This window comes from Poecilia formosa, unplaced genomic scaffold (genome assembly GCF_000485575.1).
Source record: "Poecilia formosa unplaced genomic scaffold, Poecilia_formosa-5.1.2 Scaffold149, whole genome shotgun sequence".
NCBI lineage: Eukaryota > Metazoa > Chordata > Actinopteri > Cyprinodontiformes > Poeciliidae > Poecilia > Poecilia formosa.
The window spans coordinates 1,164,327-1,185,132 of NW_006800088.1; the positions used below are offsets into that span (position 1 = coordinate 1,164,327).

A 20,806-nucleotide genomic window follows, 5' to 3' on the forward strand; every position below is an offset into this window, starting at 1 on the left:
CGTGATGCGGAGGAGGCGGGCGCACAGGGCCGTGTGCGCGCTTGTGCAGCTGAGAGTTGGTGCAGATGTACAGATCATGCTTACCGACTGCGGCGCTGCCTGGACGACGTTATGCCCGCCAGCTCACCAACTGTAGAATGCAAACAGCAATGCAAGTGTGGCATGCCTCTGTACCCAGTGTGTGTCCGGTGCCTGCCCTGGAAATGCATAGGAGAAAAAAAAAACAAACATATGTACTATATAAAAGATATATATATATCTATATACATATATAAAATAAGAGAAAATACGCTTTTTTAAGACAAACATATGGGATAAATATGTGTTTCTTTAAAAAAAAGAAAAGAATAATTGTACCATCTGCATGAAATGTGTCTTTGAATGCAAATATAACTTTAAGGAGAGGAACTCTGACCACATGGCTACAGAAAACACTTGTTTACATTACTTTGAATGGACAAAATGATCTGTGATAATTATTACCAGCCACAAGTCAGTACTACAAATCTTTATGAGGACAAAACTCATCTAACAGCTGCAAGTTATTCAGAGTAAATCCATCACTGACTGAGGGAGAAGAAAGTTTGTTTCTTTCGTTGTCTTCTGTTAGATCCGCTTTGAAACGTTTAGAAGGCATTGGATCGAGGTGCAAAAAGCACAAATTACAAAATCCTGTAGGTGTTTACAAAACTACATGCACCAGCGGACCAAAGTAAAAGCTGAACTTCAAGTTTAGTGTATTTAAATATCTAAAACACTGTTTACTCTAGGCATGGGCCGGTGGGAGGTTCTCAGGGTGTAACCTTCAGTATGTTTTCACTGCATCACATTGTTTACGCAAAAAAAAAAAAATATTTCACATAATTTATTTGCTTTATTTAACTCAGAAAGGCAACTGTGATTTTTCCTGCTGCAGAAATAGTCTGATACATATATATTACATGTACAATTACAGTAATCAGGTGTATTATAATAATGTTGCTGATAACATTTATTTATGACTTGATATGTTGACCTTTGAAAAAAATGCAGAATAAACACCTGCTACTTTTAGGAGCAGTTTTCCAGTGCTTATTAGCGTTGATGTCAGCTGGTCAATTAGTCAGGTTATTTGCTCCGGTAGAGAAGACAGTCAGCTGCTTAACAAAACCTCCTTCTGCGGCTTTGAAACAGTATCACTACTGATGGTTTCCATGTTAACTCTGTCCAGAAATGTTTCTAAACAACTTTCTATAACTTGTCAGTGAAGGAAAAGAAGAGGGTAAAAGATTCATAAAGCTGACCAGCAGTGCTCAAATTTAAGTCGCTATAATGATGGAAAATGTGATTTTAAAATCTGACTTTTAAAATACATCTTGGCACACCCTAGATATCTGTAACTGGCCCATGCCTACATTTCAGCTAGTTTTGAATTCCACAGCAATGATTTTTGTTTGCATTAAACCAACAGACATAAAATGCTAACCTCAGTTTGCTCTCAAAACACACATTTTATATCTCAGAAGCTAAAGGAGCCTCTTTTTTGTTTAAGCCGTGTGAAACAAAACACTCATCTTACACAACCACTTTGTTTCCTCACACTCTTTTGAGCAATACTTTCCTGATTTCACACTGAACTCCAAATCCACTAAACTAGCTACAGTGATAGGCAACATGTTAGCATCACAATAATTGGACCGTGCCATTTTACGCCAGATCCAACTCTGGTGTCACAACAGCGAGAAGTCAGTGGCGCTGACAGACGAGAGTTTGGAGCAGAAACATGTCAGACGACTTACTTTGTTGCAGATGAGACGGTCTTTCTGATCGCTGTGGGAAGAAGGAGAAACGCGTCAGCTCTGCTGCTGTCATTTTCCCAGCTTTAAGATTGAAAAGCTCTTTCACACATTTGGAGAGAAATCATTCATGCTGACAAGCATAATTAGGTAACATCATTCAAAACGCTTTTGCCAAGGCCTTTATGCACAGGAATCAAACATGTGGACTGCATGGTTTAAACTAGTCTAAGGGCAAATTTTTGACTCCTAAAGACGAAGTGCACTGACTATACTATAATGCATTTACTTATGGTCTGAGCAATGTATGTTTTCTACTTCACGTGAATGCTTTGCCGTGTGAATCTTACCTCTTTTGAAGACTTGGTCTTGCATATCTAATGTTAGAATGTAGTGACTTGTATTGAACATCAGTGTTAGCTGGCATATGCTGTACATTTAGTTATGCTCCATTCTTTTTAAATATTCTGCTGATGTACAATCCGAACAATGAGTTTATGTTGTATTTTTCTGTCTGAGGGAGAGAGTACGCTTTCTTTACGACGCTGATGTTTGATGGGCTTAGGGGAGGATCTCCTTTGATTGTTCTGCTTTTTGAAGCGGCCACATTACGTTTAAAAATGTGATCAGTTTTCTTTCAGTTTATGACTGAGGAAAGAAGCTCATGTTATTAAAAACTGCACAAATGTATGGACTCTGGGTGAGGCGTTCTTAAGCAGCAGCATTAAGAACGAACGCTCGCTGGTATGAATGTAAACTGCCAACCTTTTTCCTTATTTTTTTTTTCTTTAATTGTTAGTTGCAATTTATTTTTTACTTTCTGAATGAACAAGACCTTTTGCAAAAGGTTTCGAGCACCTGATGGTTTCCAATAATTAACTCAGCCACCCTATTAATGATCTAGCATTTCGAGTGATTGTAAATAGCTGTATCTCTACCGACTGCTTTTTTATTCTTAGTTACCTGTCAGCCTTGCTGGTTTGGACGGATCCTGATGAGTTTGTATTTGTGTCGCCGGGGAACGCTCCGCCTGATGAAGAGGACGATGAGGGAGGAATGTGCCAACACTGGCAGTCAAAAAGAGGGGGCTTGGCGGGATTCAGCGCTGACTCCCTCTCTCTCTCTCTCTCTGATGCTGTTGCTGGACTCTGGACTGAGGTCACACGTTCCAAGAACGCCTAAGCACTTGTAGCACAACTGTGTCCTGTTTTGCTATTACTGTACAGAGTACTGATTGTTCTGCTTTTTCTCTTTGGTCTTAACATTTCCCATCAAGATTGTGGATGCTGTTTCCCTTTCTCCTGTATTATCAGCTGTATGTATGATAAGCAGATATACACAGGGTTACACAGGCTGTTGCTTTGTTGTGGAGGTAAAAATTTGCCAAAGGTGACAGTACTGTGACGTACAAAATGTATTAATACTCCTTGAACTTTCCTAGATTTTGTCACTTTAAAAAAAAAATCTATTTTTGTTGTACTTCATGTGATAGAGACCCACAAAGAAGAAGATAGAGGGAGGATAAATTGTTTTTTATTTTTCACAAATCATTGTGCTGTCCATCCAGTCCCCTCAGTCAACACCTTGTCTTTTTATTGTAATTACCAACGTCTCTACTAGCCTTGCAAGTATACAGTTTGAATTTTCCCCTCAAAATTTGCAGTACCGCAATTCTGCCACACTTTGCGCTACCTGAAAAATCCCAACGGTTTCTGAAAGGGGAGACGTTGCGCTTTCCAGACAATATCAGGTTACTACACCCCCGCTGTAGCAGGAAGTGAAATTAATCTGAGGGGCTCTCTTTCAATAGACGGTAAATTGTGAAAATAACTTGCTGGATATTGAAAGTTCCAGTTGTTCTGGATAAATGGGCAACTATATTTACTCACAGGACATTTAAAGAATTGCGTACAATTAAAATAAGCAAACATATCCGTTTAAATTTAGGACACAAAGGGTCACATATGGAGGATATGTAACACGTTTTTCCCACTCGATATTGTCTGCTGTTTAGCTCCATTAAGTTGCCTGCTGAAGAAAAGCATCCCCACAGCATGATGCTGCCACCACTAAGTTCAGCAGAGACCACAGAATCTTGTGTTTTGGTTTTCTTCTGCAGCTGTGACTACAGCTGTCGCTTTGTCTTCACGATGCTATTCTTTTACGAATGCTCTCGCACAACCCTCAGCTGGATTTATGCTGAGATTAAATTAAACACAAGGCAGACCACGTTAATCAATAATGTGGTATCGGCACTGAATTTAATTTGTAGGTTTCAGAGCAAAACGGGCAGAATACAAATCCACATCACACTTTTCAGAGTGTTGGTCTATCGCATGAAATCCCAATAACACAGATTGAAGTTTGGGATTCAGAAGTGGCAAAATGTAAAAAAGTTCCAGGGGTGTGAATATCTTTGTGAGGCATTTTAAGTGTTGCTTATTTCCCCCTTGACATTATACATCTTTTGTCATACTCTCTTAAAAATATTGGTTGTTTTTGTTTTTTCTTTTGGAAAGAACTCCTGCCCACGTGCCATCTAATTAAGCAATAAGTACAACCAGACAAAACATGAAAGTAACGATCCCCTACGCAGATTTTCCTGGAAAAGATGAGACGCTGCATTCACATCACACCCCTTTTATGGCACCTACTGCAGTGGCACAGATGCCAGCAGACTATTGGCAATGACTTCTCATTAAATCAGCCTGAAGGGGAGACTGTAAAGTGTTTTTCTTGTTTTGTATTTTATTTTTTTTTACTCAAAACTGAAGTGCACAGGTGTACCTCTGAATAATTGTAAAGATGCCAAAAAGAAATGACAGAAGAGGGATGACGGATGCTAAACAACACACAGTTCAAGCAGACACGAGGAAGAAACGGTGCAGCTGCTCTGAAAGCGTTTTCGGCTGTAATCGCCTCTCAACTCAGCTCCTAGACTCCCGGTTAATTTTCTCCGCCAAGACAACTGAACATGTTAATCATGCAGATGTTTTACTACAAGTGAGACTGACAGCATTTCTTTAAATCTCCTTGTTAGTAACTGTAAAACTGTAAAGTATATTTCAATGTAAATAGCACTTTGGGTCATTTTTACACCTTTTATAACTGTGAATATGGATTTAAAATTTATATTAAAAATTATATTTACAAATGGTCTCAGAGCCTCAACAGTGGTGCAGGTGCTACCTCACCGCAAACCCACCATGAGTGGCAGCAAACCCTTTCAGAGGCAGCGGCGTGCGCCATCTTAGCCCTGGTTCCTGTGACCCAGTCTTTGTCCCGCAGTGACGGGTTCGGCCACGGCCTTTTCTCTTCATGCCTGTCTGCTTGAACTCTGCAGACGAGTGTCAAAGCGCTGGAGGCAGCAGCTTTGTGAGCTTGTAGCTCAGGACCGAGCCTGTGTAGCTACATGGAGCTGCTGTGATGCAAATGCACTCTGTGCCCCGGAGCGCTGTCGTGGCTATTGTCTGTTACCAGGAAACCGAGCCACACAAAAAGCACAGCGGGGGACAGACACACAGCCACGCTGTGGGGAGGCAGACTGGTCAGACAGGACGCCATGATGGAGGGACGGACGGAGGGATGTGGGATGTCAGAAGTTGCCACAAGGGGAACCCTTAACAACTGTTTCAAAGTTTAAAACACAAAAAGAAAGGAAGGGAATAGCACTGGCTGAGAAAAGTAAGGTGTAAACTGTTGTAAACACAGGTCAAGCTTTGCACATTTAGGATGTTTTCACACCTGGTAGACTCTGTTCGATTGGGGAACAAAACTCGCAAAATTTGTCATATTGTCAACTGCTGTGGTTCGCTTTCACTCTGCACTGTCAAGGATCCAAACCCTTTAAAAAAAACCTTCGCTTGTGGTGGCGTTGTACCAAGAGCCACCGAAGGAAACGNAATGTTATCTACTTGGCCCACGTAACCAACTAGCCTGCTGGAAATGTACCATGCATACAATTCTTTGTTCCTTTATTCCTGTACAGCCTAGTTGGTTCGCTTTCACTCTGCACTGTCAAGGATCCAAACCCTTTAAAAAAAACCTTCGCTTGTGGTGGCGTTGTACCAAGAGCCACCGAAGGAAACGACACAAAAACCTCAGAAGAAGACATGAGCTTACTTCCTTCTTCACAAAATGTAAACAGATTTTAGCAGTTGCAGGATTTGTCTTTTGTCTTTGGTAAAAGACTGCGGGTCATTTCCTGCTAACGCTAGACTTTCGCGTTTGTTTTGGCTGTATTTACCCAGAATGCCCTGCTTCTGAAGCAGTCTCCAGGTCGCTTGGCATTCACATATGCATTTGAACCGTTCCAGAGTTCACTTTAACCGAACTGAGACCTAGGTTTGTAGTTCGCTTTCTTGGTCCACATCAGAGTTTGATTGTGGATTCAGACTTCCCCAAACGAACCAGACTTGTTCAGCAAACAGACCAGAATTCAACTGAAGTGGACTAAACAGGGCTGGTGTGAACACACCCTTAGTGATCTCCAACTGGGAATAAAACTGAGTAGGCAGTAAAACACCATGAAGGGATGGCAGGTTCAATCAGTCTGCCCCATCCTCAGTGAGGCTGCACTGGAAAGCTGTCTGTTAGGCTTCCGCTCCCTTTGTGTCATTCCTTTGACAGAATGCTGTATTATCACACCAGGATTGCTATTATTATTGTGACTTTACCCCATTTCTTTTATACTGACAACTGGGACATTGTATAGCTGTAAAGATTGACTGAAAGATGACATGGTGTACATATGCTGTATCGATTAAAGACAATGCATTGAGCTTTTACATGCTTGAAATAGTCAATTGTGTTTTTTTTTTATTCCAAAGATAAAGCCAAAAGGAGGGTTTCAGTGCTGTCAATCAATCTTGTGTACATGCTGTTGGTTATCTCAATGGTGGAGAAACAACTTATCGCTACAGAAAAACTGTTTATTCACGATCATGCTAACTAGCCTGAGAATACGTGGTGAGGTTGATTGACAGCGCTAAGACCCGCCTCCTTGCTCTGATTAGTTGTTTCTACTTAGCACTGGGAGAAGGCAGAGCAGCTTGGTTATCTGTCTCATACTGTACTGTCATGAAATGGTGATTGTTTTAACAAATATCTAAGAATATGTATAAAAAAAAAAGAAAAAGTAATTTTAATAGAAGCTACATACAGCAGCTTTAAAAGTCAAATAGTTAATTATCCAGTTAAAAAAATTATTTAAGCTGTGCTGTGGTTAATCACGATTAAGCACCCAATCTAAATATAAATTACAAATAAAGCGAATTATTTAAAATCCATTTCTTATTATCTACATAACAAAATAAGGATTCTTTTCAATAGTTATCTGGAACTTGCAGAAATTATAAAAGCAACATTTTCAGACTTTGAAGACTATTTAGGAACCTTATACAAATAAAAATACAAGGTACACACTACCCTGCAGATATATTCAAACTTTTTGTCCATGTTTTGCAATGTTACAACCACAAACTTGTTGCAGTTATCCCAAAGTCGAAATAAACAAATGATTATGTCTGGTGGACATGCCATCCCTGCAGTGACACATAGAGGGGGCGGCATTATGCTTTGAGATGCTTTTATTTTAGGAACAGTAAAGCCGGTCAGAGTTGATGGTAAGTCGGTTTTAGTAAATGTTGCTTTTTAATTCAATCTTGGAAAAAACAAACAAACAAACAAACAAACAAAAAAAAAACCTTTAAAATGCTAAAAGACTTGAGATTAGTGTGGAGTAACATCTACAAAATGTAGCCGTTACCCTTTTCCTGTATTAAAGAGAATAAAAAAACTGGATAACAGTGTCTGCAATGAACTCCAAGAACCTTTAATTCCCATTGAAAACAGCTTTATCAGTATTTATTTTACTGAATAAAATCCCCGTTTCCACAAGTGCCTACATGCACATACCAGTCTCACGCCTCCCTTTCAATAGAGGCAGGCTGGGGGGCTTGCACACTTAACCCACCAAACAATGAAAGAATAGAGGGCCAAATTTCCATAACACTATCCTCTGCTCTTGCTATGAAGGACTTGTGATTAAAGTTTTTCTTATGTCAGTAAATTCAGAGCGCATTTTTCACATTACAAGACGAACGGACCATTAAAAATGACTAAAAACGTCTACAATTGGCTTAAATTGCATGAATATGTTGGGTTCTGCCAATTTATTTCCAAGGCTAATTGAGGGGCCAGTAGGAAAATAGGGAGATATAAAAAGGGAGTCTTGCTGTGGATGTCAGACAAAAAGAAATTCGGTCAGTGTGCCAGAGAGCAGCTGAATGTGTGAGCATTTGTGGAATGTGTGAGAGTGAAAGAGAGAAAGGCAATACAATACAAAAAGGGTGAGTGGGTTTGAGCCAAGTGAGCAGATAAAAGCCGAGCCAGAGAGAGCAAAGAAATGGATGCTCAAAGATGAGCAAAAATTAGATCAGCTGCTTTAAATCATGTTAGCGCATGCAACGAAAGGTAAAGTTTACTGGAAACTGAATGAAACCAAGATTTCATGGAGTCTATTGGCTCCCTGGGCTCAAATTTCTCTTGTGAATAATCCATTATGGACTACACTTCTTTTATCAGAACATCAAATATGGGAATAATAAAAGATGGTTTTTAAATTAGCTTAAAAAATTTACTTGGGGTGGAAATCTGGCGTGTTTAAGTAGATCCAAAAGTCTCAGCATCAAAAACATATTAACGATAGAGACTAAAGAATATTTGGTTTTATCTAGAAGCTCAACTAACAACCAATTTTAGGAACCAATGAACATCGAGCCCTCTTTAAAACATGAAACTTCACATTGGTAACGAGGCAGAGGAAACATTTTTAGTCCTAACGAGATGTTTGTGTGTGTGAGTGAAAATGAGTGGGAGAACAGGAGGAGGTGGACAAGACAGAGAGCGAGAGACACACACAGAGAGAGAGAGCAGAACTGGTCCAATCCAGTCAGCGGTTGCCCCCAGAAACAGAAAGAGTGGAGGCAAGAACCACGAGCTGCAGCTGCCTGGTTTCCATAGCAACGTGGATGCTGGACGAGTGAAGGAGGAGGCAGAAACTGGAAGCTGAGGGAGATGAACAGCATAAGAGACCAAGTAAGGGTCAAAAGATGAGTATGCAGCCAGCAGAAGGGTCAATGGAAAAAAGCTCGGGCCACGAGAAAGGAGGAGATTAGATCATTTATCTTGGTGTCGGAGGTGCAGAGGAAGATTCAGGAGACAGAAGGCGCAGTGTGAAGCTCTGACATGGATCCCCACGACTTGCCAACGGAGACCGCCACCTTCAGGGGTACCTGGGAAACACGCAGAGGGGAAATGATGGCGTCACGTCACAAATACTCACCCAACACAAAGTATTTATATCAACTGAGTGTTTTTCTAAAAAATATTTTCTATTTGTACAAAAAGTTTCCATTCACCACAGTCAGCGCTACGCGTAAGCCTGTAACACAGATTCCTAACAGAAGTTTGAGTAAAGTCACAAAATCTGAGGAAGTTCAAGGAGGTGTGAAAACTTTTTCATTAAACTCATTTAGCCACAAGATAGATCCACTTTTTCTGAAACAACTAAAGGAAACGTGTTTCTGATGAGTTTGTTCTCAAGGCGACAACAAAAAGTAACATTTTTACTTCATCAAAATGTTAGCAGTCTTTCCACTTCCCTCACCTTCAGATGGACTCCCAGATGGTGGATGTGCTGAAGGGACTCCATGGTGCTTCTCACCAGAGCTGCACAAAATAAAACACATGCAGATGCAAGTCCAGAAGAACAGATAACAATACAAGTTTAGACTGTATTAATGTCTCTAAACACCTGGACTAAAGAACCTGTCTAAAAATATCACGGATAAAGGGAAGGTGAACTAAGCACTGCTTCAGTCGACACCTTTTCATTAACTTTGGGTTTGTGTTTATGATTAGACTGTTTGTTTTTCAAGTCTTTATTGCAAATTAATTAAATAAATCTATGGAAATAAAAATAAAAAAGGTAACCAAACAATAAACATAGCATGAGACTGTATTGAAATAAAATCTATTAATCAATCAATTAATCTAGTTTATTTGTAAAGCACATTTCAGCAACAAGGACGTTCAAAGTGCCTTACATCATAAAAACGGAAAAAACATCATAAAAGACTAAACACAGTCAACAATTGAGGAAAACAGTAACAAACATTATATTTTAATAAATGCCATCATCAAAATCATCAATATATGCGCACTAACTCCGGGCGTAGTTCTTTTCTGAATAGATATTTAAAGCTATATTATGTGTAGCTTCACAACAAACATCTCAAGGAAGTCTACAAACAGATTCAGTTCATGTACAGAAATAAAAATGTAACTAAATCCAATCGTAAAGACAGACACAAAGTCAGTTATTTTCCCAAATTGATCTTAGTTTCAAAGCAAAGCACTGAAATTCAGTTTGTTATGACCACTGGTAAATAGTGTTATTTCTAAGGAAGTTTCAACTTGTTTTTTTATTTTTTTATTTATTAAGTATAATGTTGAATGTGAAAATCACTGGAAGTAAAAGAGATGATTCAGCAAGTTTAGAAGAAATGTAATATGTGTTTAAATGATTTTTCCCCCCCTCAGATGTAGCTGCAGCCACAGACTTCAGTAAACCTCCATCTGGCTTTCAACGGATTGAATCGCATCAGCCTCCCAATATTATAATGACAAGCATTTAGTCTCAATGTTTTACATGTCAATATATTTTTGATATTTTTTACAATATTGCAGTAATAAATTTTTGAGAGGGATAAATAAAGTAAATTCAATTCAATCATGTCTAACACACACATATAACAAAAAGAGGGGCCTATAATAAAGTTTATTTGTTTTTTTTTTAATAGGATGTTTTTCTAATTAGTGTGTTTTGTTTAGGTGAAACTGGCATACCTGCAAACTTCTCCACCTGAGAGTCTTCCACTTCATAAAGAAGCTCATCATGAAGCTGAGCTAAAAGCCTGCAGTAACATAAAACAATCAGAAGCACATAAAATACTATTTGCTAATGAACAGCTACTGATGACAGCGGAGCAGTCTTTGTCAAATAAACCAGAGTGAGTGTGTCAGTGCAGCCATGTTTACTTTGCACATTGCTATGCTAACACATGATCAGACTGATAAATTTGGCGAATGCTTCAAGTGTGTTTACTCTAGCTGACTGCTTGGCAGCAGCAGTCAGTCTCAACTAATTTAGTTGGCTGGAGAGCCTGAGAGTGTTGTTTCTGTTCTGGTGTGAAAGACTCAGTCACTTCTCCAGTGAGACAACAAGACCACCTGGAGGCACACAAAGCTAAGATCCTATGTTCCTGTTGAGTCTTTTTATTTTCACAAATAAAAGAAAGCTAATACAGAGTTTCATTTTTACTGTTGGTACCTGGCAGAGAGCGAGCTGGAGGAGGAGACCAGGTTAAAGATGGTGATCATAGCCATCTTACAGAGATCTGCAGCAGAGCCTGGATTTAGATTAAAAAAACAAAAACAAAACACAAATACACCTGTCTATTCTCAAAATAAAGCAGCAAACATTCAATAATATTTTGGTTAATCGCACAAATGCACTTCAACTTTCTTTCAACACTTGTAGACTTTTTCAGACAGAATGTGAAACCTGCTGCCAACAGCTGGATCAGAGTGGAGCCGGTTCTGACCGGTGGTGAACGTTTCACAGCTCCTACCCTGAACCACAAAGTTGACGGCCTGCCTCTCAGCCTGCATGCGGAGCCCCCAGTCCGGGGAGCTGACGTTGGGAAGGAGACGCCGGCGTCCCATTAACGACACCACGTAACCTAAAAAACACAAAGCCAAATCAAAACACTTGCTATTTTAACAGAAATGCACAGATTAAACGTGGTGTTCCTCTGAGTGGCGAGTGATGTACATTATTCTTAAGGAAGACAATCAGTTTTATGAGAAAACTACCCATAAATCTAAATCCAATGGTTAACAAGAAGAAGTTTCTAACAAAATTCTTTAATGTTTGCTTGCACTTCCTTAATATTTTAGAGTTCCACAATAAAACATTTATTGCCTTGCAAAAATGTTAACGTCCACAGATTTTTAAAAATGTTTAAAAATGATCAAAAATATATATATATATATACATAATTTAAAACATTTACAAAAGCAATATGAGCACAGTTGCAGGCACAATTATGCCCATAGCATAATGCTGCCACCATGTGTCACAGTGAGGATGGGATTTTCCATACAGGCAAAAAAGTTGTTATGCATAACACATGGACAGACACATTATTACATACAGGTTTGCAAAACCAACACATGCTGGTACACATGGGTGACTAGAACATTCTGGACAATGGATGAGGCTTTCCACCTAAAACCCTCCAGTAGCCCTTAGTGTCAGCTAAGCCACCCAGGACATGGAACCTGAATGACCTATCAACACAATCATCCTCACAAACATCCACTATCCAGTAAGAAATATGGTGCAAAACAGGGAGCAAAACCCACAAATCTGCTGCTCTGCTGACCTCTGGTGACCTTTCCCAAGGAATGTGATCTTTGTTATGGGGCCCAGTGAGTGTGATGTCTAGTGAGTGTTAGTAAAAGAACATCACAGGAAGTGTTTCTGTAGGCAGACAGGTGTGACCCGAGTCCTGCTGGAATGTGTTTTCAGCTCCAGATGTTTTTGCTAGGACAGAAATGTAACAAAAAAAAACAAAACATGTCTTTTCTTCTTTTTTTCTTTCTCCCATTAGGTTCTTTTGATGGTTTGAACGGGAGTATTAATATCTAATTACCTATCTATTCATCCACCCTGCTGTCTTTTTAAAGCTTGAGATAATGTAAAAGCTTTTTTTTCTAATTTCTTCAAAGTCCTGTTCAGCCATATGTTGAAATTGGTGTCAACATTTTAGCACCACCTATTAATAGTTAATATATAAAATAAATCCTTGCGCTGTATCTTTAAACTGAACAAGTTTAAGTTTTTTTTTTTTTCTTCACAATTGATCTGTTTGTCATAATCATGAAGCTGCTAAAATCTTTTAGGGCTGCTAAAAGCACACAAAAAGAGAGATTTGGTTGTTTCACAGCCTTCAGATGCCTCCAATCTGTTTTTACGTGTTTACCACAAAGAGTTTGAAGATGCAAGCTGAAGTCTTTGGGACTTTAAAGAAAATAGAAAGAGAAAATCCTCCCTTTGAAAGTGATCTTGGGCATTCCTAGAGGTGATGCTGTAGCATTTATCCAAAGAGCTTTGATGAAATTTGCATGATATAAAGAGCAACAGTGATCTTATTCACAGTGGTGGCTTTAACTCACTTTAACATCAAGACAAAAAAAAAAAAGTCAAAGAATTTAAAACATGACAACACAACAGCACAAAAAATGCACCTGCATGAAAATCAGCAAAACTCTTTTGATATTTTTTGTCACTGCTTTGCTTTCCTACCTTCTCTGTCAGCTGTTACAGCTGCATTGTGAGACCGGGCTCACCTTCACAACGCCCTTTAAAATATATTTTCACCAAATGTGACAGCAGCTGAGCCTGCACCGCTCCCCCTCATCTCCGCTTACCCTGCCATCATCCATCCTCCTAGACAAAATATTGCCCTATCAGGTGCCAACTATAAACGTGGCGCAGTGGCCGAAACGCGGCAGCACAAATTATCCTCAAGTCCAGACAGTAAGACAGCCAGACAATTTGCTGTCAAGACTTTAATTCTTCCGCCAAGCAGAGGACCGTTTAATCTTCATTTTCAGGACGGGATCAGGCCGAGACAGGAAGTAGAATTTGAAAATCAGTGGCCAGTGAAGATAAAATAGAAATAGTGAAGACAAACCCAGCAGAGTTTCTGAAGCTGAAGGTTTGGTGAATCATCGTTCTTCACCTGAGAAGGCGCAGGACTCTCCGATCTGCGCGCAGCATTTTATTACAGCACATCGATTAGGGAGCTGCCTCCGGAGAAAGAGGACGTGTAGCGCGAGGAATCGGGGTGTGTCGCTGCTGACGGGCTGTGCTGGGCGATGCAGCACCGGTCTGCGTGTGACTGCAAAGCAGTGTTTGGGGGAAAAAAAAAAGTATAAAATGAAAAAAAGATGACTTGAAAAGTATCTAAAGCTTTGATGTTAGCCACAAAACTAGTTTTTTTTTTTCCAATGCTTTTCAGAAGTCATTAACAATAGTGTTCCATTAAAACACTGTTACACAAATGCATCTTTATATTTTTAAACTTTACATTTTTTTCAGGAAGGCAAAAATAATCCACCCGGAGTATGAATAATAAACCTGAGCTGCTTGGCCACAGCTGTTAGAAATGAATTAAGGGGATCCAGTTTGGTGCATTGTGACATCACTGTGCTTCATGTCCAGTCTTGGCTGTGCTCAGTGAGGGTTTAAAGTGCAGACTTCACACTGTTTTGTGTGAGCATGTGCAAATCAGAGGTGTGCTGCGCTGGCAGTTCAGTCAGAATATATAAATAAAGTGTCCCGTCGGAACCATCAAACCCTTCCCGTCCGACCCCTCCTTCTTGAAGCACCCTTCAAGTATTGACCCGAGGCAGTTTGTCTCATTCCTGCCAATGCAAGCACATCCTCCTAGCTCTTTAGCCAAACACATTCCACAGAGATGTGCATGTGAGAAATTCAGAGAGCACCCCGACTGTCAACAGCGTGTTTAATCAACACGTATAAAGCTATTGGACGAAGACAGCTGCTGTCACTGTCACTACAGTCATAGGAAAAATCCAGCAGGATTCAGAGACTTGGACAACCATCTGTAGCAGAAATATCTTAAAGCAGCTATTGCTATCCTACTGTGAAATACGTTTGGTCCCATTTGTCCTTGCACAGCTCTGTTGGGGTCTCAAGAAGGCTGCAGTCCAGTTTTAACTGGATTTCTGCAGGTGTCACCAGCTCAAAACAAAATAGCAGATTACATTTAATATATAAAAATATATGTGTACCGTATATATGTCTGATGTCTTTCCACTTTTAAGCAGAGATGTAAGATAAACTGTTGGTTTTTGATAAAGTGGTGTCTCTTGCTGATAAAGAGCGTATTTAATTTTGCAGCTCTACTCCGTATTACACATTAATTTCAGCATCAGTTTGTTTTCAGAGCACATATTTAATAACCCTGATGGTGAAAGAGTCAGACCTTGCTTGTGGCTCTGCTGGATGGTTCTCTGGATGAACGCCTGGACTCCTCTGTAGGTCTGGAGGAAACTGTCCTGGAAACGACTAGCCTGCTCAACGTTCACCCCCAAAATCCCTGACAGACGTTCACGGCCTACACAAAGCAACATGATGTGGGATTAGAGCCGGCTATAGCAAAACACACAGTCTATTTGATGTACTCACTGTTAATAGATGCATAGCTTTGAAATAAACTACGCCATTTTCTCACACACTCAAATTACTAGTAGTGAATTCAGACTAAAAATCAAAAAGACTCAACTTATTTCTTTTGCCTGTTTCTTTTTTGGTGTGTTTGATCAGTCACTAAATATAGAAAGCACTGAGGTCCCGCTGGTGAAGTTTATACTGTCCTTTTCACAAGAGCAGCTTTAAGAGATGATAAAGAGTGGCTGGAATAATGCATTGTGATACATGTATTGCGTTGAGAATAAAGAAAAACCTTTAATGATTTAATTATTATTACGACTGGCTTAAGTGGATAAAGACGTGTTCTAAATGTATTGATTTATTTATTCGTATTGAGATATTATCCACTGTTATGCAACTTTGTTGTATTTAAAAAGGTGTTTGATGAGGTTAAATACAAAAGTGAGGTCTTTACTTGGGCCTGTTGTGCTTTGCTTGCTCTTGTGTGTGTGCAGGGCCCCACATTCCTGCTGAATGAGGTCAGCACTGGGGTGAACTTTGACCTTCATTACCAATACCCTCTGTGCTGCTTGCTTTCACACCTCTAGCACAGCTTCATGTCTTCTTTCCTCCTTTCTTTCAACTTCCCTGCCTCTGTGTCTGGTGCCTTTGTCCCCGTTTAACTGTAGATTTGAAATGGGAAAAACTACTACTGCCTTTCAGATGTGCTCATTCAAGAGGCAAACAAAAAAAAAAGAGGAAAAACATGCAAGCTCAGTCAAATTTAATACAATAAAACCTGAATATGTATCTGTTCTGTTTAATAAGCAGAACGTTTACCTTTGACTGCCACTTAGTTCATTGCATCTTTGCATTGCTCCGCTATTTTATGACCCATTTGTGTACATATGTCTGTGCATGAGTCCATAGCGCTGCTGCTGCTGCTGCTGCTGCTGCTGCTGTGCCCCTCCTCCCTGGCCTGATTGTCTCATCGAGAGAGCTTTCCTTGGTATTTAGTAACCATAGCAACGCATCCCTCCATAAAGAGCGGTCTGTCTGCGCTGATCAGGATCTCCTCGAGTCCTCCTCCTTTTTGTATCTCTGTACTGTTCCCCACTCCCCTAAATTATGATCGATGATCTTTTGCTGTTGCGATTTGTTGCACTATTTTTCAACAAAATATGATAATTTATGCATATTTATTTTTTCAATATGTTCATCTCATTTATTTACGATTTAAGATTCACGTTTTAATTTATTATTTGATTATTCATTGGGTGTTATTTATTATTAGATTTATTATTGGTTTTTTTTTTCATACTTTTTTAAATTAATTTACTGATGAATGTATTTATTTTTTTGTTAATGTTATAATTACTAACTTAGTTGTATGCTTCAAGTCCAAGAAAACTTTTACTTTTTACACCCAGCTGTCATTTTAGTGCAACACATTTGGAACAAACTCAATCCTTTCGAAACAAAAGCCAAAATTAAACAGCCTGGCAGTGATTTTAATAGGCTACAAGCTGTTTTGATATGTGGCTCTAAAACTTTGATATATCAAATATTTACTGACTCAAAGTGACAAATCTGTACCTTGCTGTTCTAGTAACTGATCGACACCAGAACTTATTAAAACAGCAATATAACAGAGATAGTTACTCTCACTGGCAATAAGTCAGTGGTGAAACTTGATGCTGATTTTTTCCAGTTCGTCCACACGAGCGTATGTTCAAAAAAAACGCACACATTTTAAATTACCATCAATATCTTTTTACTTTGCTTTAAAGAGTCTGTATTTCTGGTAATCTCTTAAAGTTGTCTGGCTCATTAGTCTGTGAAAGATTTTCTTTGCACTTTGGCTGTTTTCATAAATGTTATGTTACGTTTTATTCCTCATCACATAATGTACATGTGGTCTTAAAAAAAATCCGTTAACCAAACTTTATTTTTACACCCCTTTTCATACTGTCAAGTGTACAGAATGAGGACAATGGATAAATAAAAGCTGAAAAAAAGCTGCAGTCTATGAACAGTAAGAGACGGTCGTAACCTATGAGACGCATGATTTTTTTATTTGGTCATCAACTGTCTGCCAAGTTTTCAGCAAAAAGCTCATTAAGAATGACCTTGTTGTTGCTAAAATACAACTGTTGGACCGAATTGTACTCTTATTGGTATCTTCCAAACACTTCCCATTTCTGAATTTGAATGTTTACATGTTCTCCGTCTATTTCTTACTGTTAATCAGACAGTATTTTATTGATTTTGGACCAAACATTCAGCTGAATAGCAGGGTGCATCTTTTTTTTACTCTTATTTGAATGGCGGTCTGTGCTCACCTGCTCCATAAACCACAGAATATACGATGCGTTTGGCATGCTCCCTGTCTTCAGGGGTCACCTCATCAACATCCACCACTTTCCTGGGTGACAGAGAAAAACACCTTTACAATTTTGTATAACAAATAAGAGTTTGATCTAAGGTCAGTTTTGAACATTTTTAAGTACAGCGTAAAAAAATTTATTTTAACCCTGTTTTCCGATGGTTTTTCGTTCATTTAGACTAAACATGTCACTAAGGATTGTCTAAATTAGATTACTGATCATTTGTTTCCCAATTCCAGAAGTTTCCTTACTGTATGATTTCGGTCAAACATTTTAGGCGTCCTTTAACAAACTTCTCACAATAATTAGGTTTAATTTCGGCCCATTCCTCCTGATAGAACTGGTGGAGCTGAGTCAGGTTTATAGGCTGCCTTGCCAACACAAGATGACCACTCTGAAACATTTATTCTGTTGTCCTTAAACCTTTAAGCCATTTTGTAATCAATTTGACCATATAATTATTGTCTCTAAAACTTTAACTTCCTGGCAGACATCTTTAAATGTTGCTTCAGTGTTTCCACATAATGTTCTTTCCTCGTGATGTCATCTATTTTATGAAGTTCATGCACCACAATAGCCCCACAACATGATGCTGCCACCACCATACTACATAACAGGTGATGGTGTTCTCAAGTTTGCGAGTGTCGCTCTTTTTCCACCAGCTGTATCAATCATCATTATGGCCAAACAGTTCAATTTCAGGTTGATCAGAACAAACAGCATATCTTCAAGAATTAAGGTCTAGTTTATTTTACAATAAAGTTATTTTTGAGTGCATTTTTGTCGAAAAAAAAAAAAGAGCCAATTTTCAGTTTTCTGAAATCGCACTATGAAGATTCTGGATTTAAAATATGACGGTATATTTGAAAAAAAAAAAAAACGTAAAATTTTGTGGATCATGGTTGTTTTTTGAATGCAAAAAAAGAGGGAAAAACATCAAGAGCAGGACTTTGCTGTGTGGAGAAAGTTACATGTGGACAGCAGCATGCATACATGTCGCTACAAAAGCTGCGGAGCTAAAACGGACATAAAGGACTACTAAAAGCAGAGGAGCAGAGGAGAGGAGTGGCGGGGATGGACATGCAGTGACAGTTATGTGATGTGACTCGGAGAGAGCCGTAGTACTGCAGATCAGACAGGATGCAATGACACGTCTGCAAAGTGGCATTTCTGGAGGGGCTCATGAGAAACTGCCGTCACTGTTCATGTTGACAGACAGACAGCCTCTCACACACACGCACGCACGCACGCACGCACGCACGCACGCACGCACACACGCACTAAATTATTGGTGTGCCTTAAGATCCTCAACGCTCCAGGGTTTTCAAAAGCATAATCAAATCAAAAAATGCCTCTCAGGCCGCCTTTCTCATCACCCATATATGTTCCTCTGTTTACTCGCCTGTTACACAGTGACTGACTGGGAGTACCGACATTTTAAAGATGAATATTTGCGCCCCTGTTGTGCATCTGGCCAAAGAAGTGCTCATACTAGATTTTTATTGCCCCCTGCTGGGCAATGGTCCACAAGTGACTGGTATTGTACAGTAATTTGGGGGAGATTACTACCTTTGACCAGTTCTCCTGCAGTACAAAAGAGGATGCAACAAAATAAGAAAGACGTGAGAAAACAACATTCAAATAAGGCAGATCTGATTTTCATAAAGCAAGAAAAGGCTGCAAGAAAAAAGTTAATTATCCAACCCTGCTTTTATGTGTAGGCAAAGCAACAATCGGATAGTCAAAAAAAACTGGAGTTGTTGCAAACGTAGATTTTGCTGCCATTGAAAGAAGTCTAAAAGTCTCAATTAGAGAACCGATGCAAAGAATGGCTTCATGGGATCACCAAGTCTCCATTAGATGCCATGGACATGTAAACTATTTCTTTGGAAAGGGCAGCAGGAAAGCTATTTTTTATGCCATATAAAAACAAACGTCAATATCTGGAGTTTGACAAAGGCTACCAGGGTTTTAACTAGAAAATGTCTGCTTTATGAGACTAAGATAGCAGCTGTTCAAACAGCTAAAACAAAGTATACATGGAAAAGCAAGTCATGCCCACAATTAAGAAAGGTGGAGGATCTTTCTTATCCAAACTTTTTAAAAACATCATGAAGTTTTTTTTCTTTTTTTTTCCAAATACCATCATATTTTAAATCAAAAATCTTTATAGTGCAACGTCAGAAATCTGAAAATAGGTCGTCAGAGGTTATTTCAGCAGAAAATGTTCCAAACAACAACTTTTAAACATCTTCTAGGAGACAACATGTACAAAAGGTGTTTTAGGTGAACATTTAGTTCACGTCTGTGTTGAGAAAGAATGGATAGAAACAAAAGCTAACTCAGCAAAACACAGCATAAGGCTATGAAGTGAACTCTATACGAGAGGAAACTTTGAAGAAGCTCTGACTGAGTAATCCCAGCAGAGCTCAAGTGACACCAGTTAACATGCTTAAAGGTGAAAAGAGTGTAAAGCCTGAATAGGCCTGTTAACGTGGTAATCTGCTTAACTGGTCGGTCAACGCTGCAGAGTTGTCTGAGACAGGACTATTAGTTTAACACGCCACTGATAGGCAGGATCAAAACTATAAACCCAGCGAGTAAACACTGCACACGCACACACACACACACACACACACACGCACAAACACGCACACACATACGGCGATAGAGAGGAGGAGGAAAACACACCAGTCGTCAAAATACATCAAAAGCAAAACAATGCAATCACCAGGGTGACAATCCCAGAGGCCCCCTGGGCATGGAAACGGAGGCAGTTGGCGTGGTCGTCATGACAACAAGGCGATTAGCGTTTGAAGTGAAGGAGATGGTGAGTCTGAGAGAAGGAGACTATCGGAGACTCCCTGCGGCGCGGCAACGGTCACCTTGGCAGGGGGATCAGGGTTGTGCGAGTGTGTGTGTGTGTGTGTGTGTGTGTGTGTGTGTGTGTGTGTGAGGGGGACACACCACTGAGAGGCCAGCAAGGTGAAGACGTCGGCCTGCGGGTCGGTAAAAACGCGGAGCAGCTCCGGATCCGAGGAGAAGTGGGCCAGCAAGCGGAGCTCCACCTGGCAGAAGTCTGTCACAAACACAAACCTTTCGGTTAATGCCGTAAAGTTGTTCAGTGGTGTGTGAACACCTAAAGTCGTCACTCATTCCCTTTGTGCTTTGCTAGTAAGGAGTCAAACTTTCTTGTAATCACTTCAAAATGTCTTGATTAAAATTTTTTCACGTTTTCTGAAAAAAAGTTTCAACATTTTTTGGAAGAGTTCCTAGTCTTTCACATATTTCCTTTCTTTTAAATAACCACACTGATGAAGAATATCTCTAAATAC

The 20,806-nt window shown here is 39.5% G+C and overlaps 1 protein-coding gene across 2 annotated transcripts in view; it reads right to left on the reverse strand.

Annotated features, from left to right (window-relative positions):
- Window positions 1–7,585: 7,585 nt before the first annotated feature.
- The window catches only part of poln (polymerase (DNA directed) nu), a 51,081-nt gene continuing 37,860 nt past the window's right edge, over window positions 7,586–20,806 (reverse strand). Inside the window, exons 21-28 of one of the 2 annotated variants that reach the window (XM_016677180.1) lie at window positions 20,439–20,550; window positions 17,427–17,509; window positions 14,918–15,049; window positions 11,471–11,581; window positions 11,170–11,248; window positions 10,686–10,753; window positions 9,445–9,506; window positions 7,586–9,070 (exon numbers count right to left, since the gene is read on the reverse strand). In XM_016677180.1, the coding sequence (XP_016532666.1) occupies window positions 8,990–9,070; window positions 9,445–9,506; window positions 10,686–10,753; window positions 11,170–11,248; window positions 11,471–11,581; window positions 14,918–15,049; window positions 17,427–17,509; window positions 20,439–20,550 (728 nt within the window). In that variant the 3' untranslated portion in view covers window positions 7,586–8,989. Of the gene's footprint in view, window positions 9,071–9,444; window positions 9,507–10,685; window positions 10,754–11,169; window positions 11,249–11,470; window positions 11,582–14,917; window positions 15,050–17,426; window positions 17,510–20,438; window positions 20,551–20,806 lie in introns of those variants that run through there. The other variant, XM_016677181.1, reaches the window with a different exon arrangement.